Below are 9518 nucleotides of genomic sequence, written 5' to 3' on the forward strand. Positions count from 1 at the left end.
CAGAAATCTCACTCCCTGGCAGGAAAAGTGCTGCAGAATGAGTTCTGTTTCACTCAGAGACATAATTCAAACGGTTTTAGAAACTAGAGAGTGTTTTCTATCCAATAGTAATAATAATATGCATATTGTACGAGCAAGAATTGAGTACGAGGCAGTTTAATTTGGGGACCAATTTTTCCAAGATCGAAATAGCACCCCCCATAGGCTCAAGAAGTTCCTTTCTTGTCCTTTTTAAACAAACCTCTGAAATTGTATTTTATTTAGCACAACAATAAATTACTTCACCAATGGATTGTACAGCTTGCTATGAAGGGGGCAAAGCTATGTACATGCATTGGACAGACAAGTGCAGTGTAGGGTGCGACATGCCGACATGTGACTGAAATTTTGCAGGTGAGGAGAGCGCTGTACATGTTGTTATGACATTAATTATCAGAATTAGGCCCACAGAATTATGCCTATGGAGGAGTGGCTTCTATGAAGGAACTTTGAATGTTTTTGAACTTCAGAGATTTGCTGAACTAACGTTGGACCAGTGCTAGCCATTGATCATGATTCTAAGTAGAGGTCGACCGATTAATCGGAATGGCCGATTAATTAGGGCCGATTTCAAGTTTTCATAACAATCGGAAATCGGTAATTTTGGATGCGGATTTTGCCATTTTTATTTTTTTTTACACCTTTATTTAACTAGGCAAGTCAGTTAAGAACACATTCTTATTTTCAATGACGGCCTAGGAATGGTGGGTTAACTGCCTTGTTCAGGGGCAGAACGGCAGATTTTTACCTTGTCAGCTTAGGGATTCAATCTTGCAACCTTACGGTTAACTAGTCCAACGCTCTAACCACCTGCCTCACGAGGAGCCCGCCTGTTACGCGAATGCAGTAAAAAGCCAAGGTAAGTTGCTAGCTAGCATTAAACTTATCTTATAAAAAACAATCAATCATAATCACTAGTTATAACTACACATGGTTGATGATATTACTAGTTTATCTAACGTGTCCTGCGTTGCATATAATCGATGCAGTGTGCATTCGCGAAAATGGACTATCGTTGCTCCAACGTGTACCTAACCATAAACATCAATGCCTTTCTTAAAATCAATACACAGAAGTATATATTTTTTAAACCTGCATATTTAGCTAAAAGAAATCCAGTTTAGCAGGCAATATTAACCAGGTGAAATTGTGTCACTTTTCTTGCGTTCATTGCACGCAGAGTCAGGGTATATGCAACAGTTTGGGCCGCCTGGCTCATTGCGAACTAATTTGCCAGAATTTTACATAATTATCACATAACATTGAAGGTTGTGCAATGTAACAGGAATATTTAGACTGATGGATGCCACCTGTTTGATAAAATACGGAACAGTCCCGTATTTCACTGAAAGAATGTTTTGTTTTCGAGATGATAGTTTCCGGATTCGACCATATTAATGACCTAAGGCTCGTATTTTTGTGTGTTATTATGTTATAATAAAGTCTATGATTTGATAGAGCAGTCTGACTGAGCGATGGTGGGCACCAGCAGTTTTGTGTGTTTTGCCAGCAGCTCTGCTGTTTATGAATTCAAGCCTATCAACTCCCGAGATTAGGCTGATGTAACCGATGTGAAATGGCTAGCTAGTTAGCGGGGTGCGCGCTAATAGCGTTTCAAACGTCACTCGTTCTGAGACTTGGAGTAGTTGTTCCCCTTGCTCTGCATGGGTAACGCTGCTTCGAGGGTGGCTGTTGTCGATGTGTTCCTGGATCGAGCCCATGTAGCGGGTGAGGAGAGGGATGGAAGCTATACTGTTACACTGGCAATACTAAAGTGCCTATAAGAACATCCAATAGTCAAAAGGTATATGAAATAGAAAATCATATAGAGAGAAATAGTCCTATAATAACTACAACCTAAAACTTCTTATCTGGGAATATTGAAGACTCATGTTAAAAGGAACCACCAGCTTTCATATGTTCTCATGTTCTGAGCAAGGAACTTAAACGTTAGCTTTCTTACATGGCACATGTTGCACTTTTACTTTCTTCTCCAACACTTTGTTTTCGCATTATTTAAACCAAATTGAACATGTTTCATTATTTATTTGAGGCTAAATAGATTTTATTGATGTATTATATTAAGTTAAAATAAGTGTTCATTCAGTATTGTTGTAATTGTCATTATTACAAATAAATAAATAAAATAAAAATCGGCCGATTAATCGGTATCGCCTTTTGTTGGTCCTCCAATAATCGGTATCGGCGTTGAAAAAAGATAAATCGGTCGACCTATAATTCTAAGTTCCATTACATTACACATAATGCAGCTAGCGAACAAGCTTGAGTGTGCAGAGCGGCAACAGAATTAAAAATAAAAACACGTCATACATTTTTGTAGTTAATAAATCCAATGTGAAACGTGATAGCTATCCTAAACTAGCATTGAAAAAGTGAATCCATTCTTCTCTAATAAAAAAATCTCTCCCTAATTTCTGAATCACGCCTGTAGCGTCAGTAGCTACAGTAGACTGTGCATGCGTCGGAGGGAGGGGGAGGAAGCCTACACACACAGGCAAAGATTTTCTATGCACAATTCCAGTTGAGGTTTAGGTCTGAGATAATGTTTTGAACCAAATACAACGCTTAAAATGTTTGATGTACTGTATTTAAGACCAGTTTATTATTAAATCACCCATTCTGATACTGACTAACTCCTTATTTAGAATTTCAGTGAGTTCACTGGCTTTGAGTGTTGACGTACAGTGTGGACACATCCACATACATAGTCCTTCTAGCGTCGTTTAAGACCAGTGGCAAACCAACATAGAGAAGAGTAACGGCCCAAGGCAACTGCCCTGAGGGACACTGCACATATTTAAGTGATAATGCCCTCGAAGCGGCGTTTGGAGGATATATTGGCACGGGTGTTGTTCGTCTTGGGCCCTCAAGCCGTGCCAATATATCCTCCAAACACCAGCTTCGAGGGCATTATCACTTATATTATGGGATACCAACATATTTAAATATTTTAATTAAAAACATTTTGATGAATTTATTCATACTATTTCATCCTTCCACAAGATATAGACCTGACACAAATCTAGGGTTGCTACCCAAGCCGGCTGGTTGTTTGTTCTATTGGTTTGGTTGCGAGAGACGCGACCCAGTTGTTCAGTCCTTTTGTTCTGTATCTATGGACGCGGTTCGTTCTAAATGTTCCATTGCCATACTGGCTGGCAACATTCTTATCCCTTGCTTGCTAGCTAGCCAACTACAACTAACTTAGTCACTTCAAACAGTGCAGCCAGAATAACAGCAAAGTAGCTGCATTTGCGTTTGTTTAAGCTGTTTTCTAGTGACATTTGGATACATCCATAACAATGAGATAATGATTCGCGATTTCACCTGGTGTAGAAAATGTGCTCTCTCGTCAGGACACGTGTTCAGAGGAGCTAGCCAATAACACAGCTAACACATTCACTTCAAACTGAAGCTGGAAAACCTATTCCCCCTCAGGAGACTGAAAAGATTTGGCATGGGTCCTCAGATCCTCAAAAGGTTCTACAGATATACCATTGAGAGCATCCTGACTGGTTGCATCACTGCCTGGCATGGCAACTGCTCGGCCTCCGACCGCAAGGCTCTACAGAGGGTAGTGCGAACGGCCCAGTAAATCACCGTGCCCAAGCTTCCTGCCATCCAGGACCTCAATACCAGGCGGTGTCAGAGTAAGGCCCTAAAAATTGTCAGACTCCAGCCACCCTAGTCATAGACTGTTCTCTCTGCTACTGCACGGCAAGTGGTACCGGAGCGCCAAGTCTAGGTCCAAGAGGCTTCTAAACAGCTTCTGCCCCCAAGCCATAAGACTCCTGAACATCTAATCAAATGGCTACCCAGACTATTTGCACCCCCCCCTCTTCACACCACTGCTACTCTCTTGTCATCTATGCATAGTCACTTTAATAACTCTACCTACATGTACATACTACCTCAACTAACCAGTGCCCCCGCACATTGTATCGGTACCCCCCTGTATATAGTCTTGCTATTGTTACTTTACTGATGCTCTTTAATTACTTGTTACTTTTCTCTCTTATTCTTATACGTATTTTTTTTAAACTGCATTGTTGGTTAGTAAGAATTTCACTAAGGTCTACTGGTTGTATTCGGCACATGTGACTAATAACATTTGAGTTGAAAGACAGCAAACTAGTTGCACTTAGTTTCGTTTGACCCGTTTTCTATTGATAGTTCTTTGTATATATCCATAAAAATTACGCTGATTCATGATTTCGACTGGCTGAGAAAAGCTGCCTGCCTCTCTCATCCTGACACATTAATTACTATGGGATATCTGGAGATCGAATTTGAATATTAAAACAATGTCGCAAATGTCGGAGAAACAGACAAAGATTTATACAAATCTCCGCTGTTGAAAACTAAATGTTAGTCTGAAAGAAATGTGAGATAATGTCTAAAAGCTTTTAATAGTGGAGATCAAGTTCATGAAGTGCCTGGCTGGGCTGATGAGACAGTGGATTGCACAGTCAGATGGAACAGGGTAAATTTTAACGTCATAGATTTAGCTGGTGGTAACCTGTGCAATAGACACCGGCTTGAATGCGGTTTTAACCAATCAGCATTCAGAATTAGACCCACCCGTTGTATAACTGAAGTTATAAACTGGGTAGTTCGAGCCCTAAATGCTGATTGGCTGATAGCCGTGGTATATCAGACTGTATACAACGGGTATGACAAAACATGTATTGTTACTGCTCTGATTACGTTTGTAACCAGTTTATAGTAGGAATAAGGCACTTCAGAGGTTTGTGATATATGGCCAATATACCACGGCTAAGGACTATGTCCAGGCACTCTGCGTTGTACATAAGAACAGCCCTTAGCAGTGGTATGTTGGTCATATACTGCATACCCTCGGGCCTTATTGTTTAATTAGAGAAGCTTCCATTGAAGAACACTCTCAGGGTTATATTGGATAAATAACTCCAACCATGTGATGGCAGGTGATGTAAAGCCATAGCAAGTGAGTTTCTTCAATAACAACTTACGATCAATAACATCAAAGGCTGCACTGAACAATAACCTCGCTGTTCCATGCTGTTTCTAATTAGTGGAACACACCCATAATGTCCCATTCATTCATTTTAACAAATTTAATCAAAATAAGCATGACAAAATAATGCTAGAAAAGTAAAGTGAAAGACAAGAATGAAGTGATGATGGTAGAATAAAGAGTGAGCGAGTGAGGCCTTTAGTTCCCGGCCCAGCCAGGGCTGCTGTAGTAGGGCACTATAAAATCGGTTTTACTTTTTGCCGGATTCTGTTTTTACCCCAAATTCTGTTTTCTTGGGTTTTTGCTCTCAAAAATCACACTTTTTTTAAATAGAAAAACAACAAAATTCAATGTTCTAAGTCCACAACAACACTTCAACCACTTCAGGAGACCATGTCTGGGAAAAAAATCTGAGACATTTTGATTTTGGGCACCAGCCAGAGACCATTTTTTTGGTTAGCAATATTTCTATTGAGCTCATATGACTGCAGAGTTTGCAAAACAAATTGATATCAATCTACCAGGTAGGCATAGGCTACTTTGTAGTTAACAATTAATTGAGAAGGTTTTTGGAAAGCCTTTCCATCTCGACCAGAAGACAGTCATCATTACCATCATCGCTAAAGTGTACACATACACATGCATACCACACACACCTGTTCCGTTTCAGAAAGTTGCAGGAAAATACAAATCACTGATGCATTTTGTTAATGTTTAACTTCGACAAATTAATGCATTTTCTTCATTATTTTATATTGTTGAATTATGTCCTAATGTCAAGATTCTGTGATTGAGTCCACACCGCAGATTTGATAGGGCACTACTGTAGGCTGACCTGAGCCTTTGTTGTCAGACGGTGGGAAGCGCCGCCTTGGCCTCTCGTGCTGAATGCTAAGCAGCACTGCCATTGTCTGGGGAGTGCAGCAGTAGCCGCATGCACCGGGTTTCTCTCTTGCAAACAGGAGTAGCAACTAGCCCCGCCTACCCACCATCTCAGCTTACACACACACACACACACGGAAATCCCATCCATTGGGAGCAGAGGGCAGACAGAGAATAACATGTTCCCACACTCTTGACCTCAGGGAGGCAGAGGAGGGGCAGACACCAGGAGGGTCAGTGAGTTTAATGACATAGTTTTTCTATAGACAGAGAGAAATCTGCATAGTTTGATGCATCTTATCTGTCACCTCGCAGTTGTAGCCTAAACTTTTCTTTGCTCAACCTATAACAATACTGCCTAAGTGGTGGTTACATGGCAGAATTAAGTTATGGAACCCAGTTGACATACAAACAAATATAGTATAAAAATGAAATATAGAAATGAAAGCTGCAAAAGGCCTGAAGAATCTTCCATTATGAGACTGTGGAACAGTCCCACCTGAGCGCCCCGGGGCATGAAGGAGACACAGTTGAACAAGATGAAAGACTAATGAATTTGAATCTAGACCACAAGCAATGCAGAGAGCACTGAGACACAGAGCACCATTGAACAGAGCTTGTAAGTCCAACATCCTACAATGTGAATGAAGCGGTGTAGATACACTAATTAAGAACCTTGGAACACCCTGGATACCACAGAAATCCTGGACTGAAGAACACCATCACTGTTATAGGCAGAAGCAGGAAGCTAATTCAACCCAATCCTCAAACCACCGCCACCGAGCTGTAAATAAAACAGGAGGTGACGGTACGACTTCACAGAATAGCATGAATAACAATGCAACCACAAAACAGGAGCATGTGCACTCTGTACACAATACTTCCATTATGACTGGACATTAGATTGAAATCATAAGGTGTTTTAATTGTAAAAAGCCACTAGGATAGATCCTAACTTTAAAAAATGACCATTAGCAAGAATCCATCTCAAATTGATTAGGACTCAAAGTTGATATTCACAAAGTCCGAACAAATCAAGTAAGAAATTGTTTTTAGGAGGTCTTATTTGGAAGAATAATTCCACTGGGATCAAACGTGTTGACAGGGACCAAGGGTTTCTGAAGTGAGGGAAATGCTCTTGATCCATTTGTTAACAAAAATTATATTTGAATCATGCCACATTATGTTGAAGCTACACAAACTGGACAAAGGTAGCTGTCAAAAGAATCAAAAAGCCACGAGTCTCAGTACGCAGTGACTTGAAATAGCTAGTTAGGCTTACTGAATATTATTCATACAATCATGAAATATGCACAATTAAAGATATCCCTTCCTACAAATAAAATAGGTATAAAGCAAACTGGATCAGACTCATTACACTAGTACTACCGTGCTACAGTAACGTAGCATACATTGCTACCAACAACCAAATGCCTGGCGACACTCCCCTGTCAAGATGGGCATACTGGTGTTACACCGGCTGTCATCTACTACCTGGTGCAACTACCGCCTAGATAGATAAATAACAACCGGTGTTAGCATCCCTTCTATTGAAACCGGGGAGGGGATCCTAGGCCCATGTAACTTACTACTAGCTAACATTCACTCATACTTGCTAGCAAGAATAACTAATGTTACAGTTTTAGGGTGATGGCTACAACATTTGGTTAGCTGGTCCACCCAAAACATTCATCTCTCACAAAGACTGCCCCCAATACTATAGGTTAGCCAATAGGCTAGCGGATTAGTTAGCCGCTGCTACGTGTTTTCAGTTGCAAATGAACCTACCTATCTAATATGAAAGTGGCTGGCTAGCTAGCTAGCTAGCTACCGCCAGTAAACGAAACAAAGCCGGTGGCCCTCTAGCAGTTAGTTAGCCTACGCCACCTCGTCAAATTGAGTGTGATGTTAGTTAGCCCGCAGTTTCTGATCCACAAGTTCAAATTACATTGCCATTGGCCAACAAAATGCATCAAAACCAATTATGTGCAGTTTAGCTACGTTGCCTAGCTAGTTTAGCAAGTAACGTTAGTCAACAAGCCACTAATCTGTTAACTAGCTAACATTAGCCAACTACCTAGCTAGCTAATTGTTCCCCCCTGCTCTTCGAAACATCAGTCATTCACCCGCACCCAACCTCTAACCAATAACGTTACTAGCTTGATACCTAAATGTGTTTTCCCCGAATACCTGACCAAGAGATGCCAGGGGCATTCTTGCCAATGAAGGATACTGAGGTGGCGGCACGGCGTTCGACTGAGGAGCACCTGGGGCTCCCGGTGGTAAAGACACGGAGGTCAGGGTAGCCCGCAGTTGGCTCGATGGAGACGGGACAGTTCCAGGTCCACTTACTGCGACAGTGGCGGGTTTTGGGACTATTTTCGTCGGCAAACTCATTGCAAAAAAACAAAACAATACACTAATAAATACTGATACAAAATATATCTAGCTTGCATAAATATAGCTAGCAAGCGTTGAATATTATTGAAGCAGGCCGCAAATCCTTTTACCGACAGGGCTAGCTATTAGCAACGCAGAAAATCTTTTTTTCATGGAAAGTCGCTGTTCGGGTCTATGGTGTTATTCATGGGGACGGTGGGAGGTTTGCCTCCCTTGCCCGTCCAGGACCTCTGCAGATCCGGTTCAGTTCTTTCGAGCACTGTCACCGGTGTCTTTCCTCCTTCGATAATTTAACATTTGTTATCAACAACTGATTTTTCTATAGCTAGCTAATCATTTTTCCACGGAGATGAGAGACTTCGTTAACATGGCGTTGCGGCCGCTTCCAGTCCGGCAGGACAGACGATTCGACAATTCTCGTCCAATTACGGGTATGTTCGGCTTACCTAGAGCGATCGAAAATGACGCTTAATTTGTTGCATTCATGTGGCCAAAGCTCATCTAGTCTACTGACTGGCACATACATTCATCTATATTGATGAGCACTGCATTATTCTTGTTCTAATAAATAACTATGCTTGGTGCTATTTTTAAAGAATGCATGGTATTTATTATTTTAACTGCAGTGGCTGTCTTGAAGTGTGTGTGTAAAATAAACTCAAATTTTTAACGAGGCAATTCAGTTAAAAACACATTCTTATTTACAATGACGGCCTACCGGGGAACAGTGGGTTCAGGAGCAGATCGACAGATTTTTACCTTACCAGACCGGGGATTCGATCCAGCAACCTTTCGGTTACTGGTTACAACGCTCTAACAACTAGGCTACCTGCCGCCCCATGCTATATTTATGGGGTCGTTCTCAAGAACCGCTCAATAATGTATACAAATGTAATCAGGTTCAGGTACTGTAATATGTACACATAAGGATAATGGTGTATTTACAGGCAAAGACCGAGAAGTCAAAACTTTGTAGTGGATTGTACTGTACTCAGTACTGCATTGTTTGTGTGCAGCGACATCTGTCGTTAATAACCATCAATTGACATACTTTTTTTTGTAAGTAAAAAGACTGAATTATTTTTGCTTTGATATATGGATAGTTTTTATTTGTTTTGGGATCAAAAACTATAAAAAGTCCCTTTCAAGCATCAGACGAGCCATAGAAAAAGATGGGCAT

At 40.9% G+C, this 9518-nt stretch overlaps 1 protein-coding gene across 13 annotated transcripts in view; it reads right to left on the reverse strand.

Annotated features, from left to right (window-relative positions):
* LOC120065123 (eukaryotic translation initiation factor 4 gamma 3-like) overlaps positions 1-8754 on the reverse strand; it is an 86071-nt gene extending 77317 nt beyond the window's left edge. For 12 of the 13 annotated variants that reach the window (XM_039015872.1, XM_039015876.1, XM_039015878.1 and 9 more), the window contains exon 1: positions 8172-8754. In XM_039015872.1, coding sequence (XP_038871800.1) covers positions 8172-8335 — 164 coding nt within the window. In that variant the 5' untranslated portion in view covers positions 8336-8754. The remainder of the gene's footprint in view (positions 1-8171) is intronic. The other variant, XM_039015879.1, reaches the window with a different exon arrangement.
* Positions 8755-9518: the final 764 nt, after the last annotated feature.

Source organism: Salvelinus namaycush, chromosome 20, assembly GCF_016432855.1.
Source record: "Salvelinus namaycush isolate Seneca chromosome 20, SaNama_1.0, whole genome shotgun sequence".
Taxonomy (NCBI): domain Eukaryota; kingdom Metazoa; phylum Chordata; class Actinopteri; order Salmoniformes; family Salmonidae; genus Salvelinus; species Salvelinus namaycush.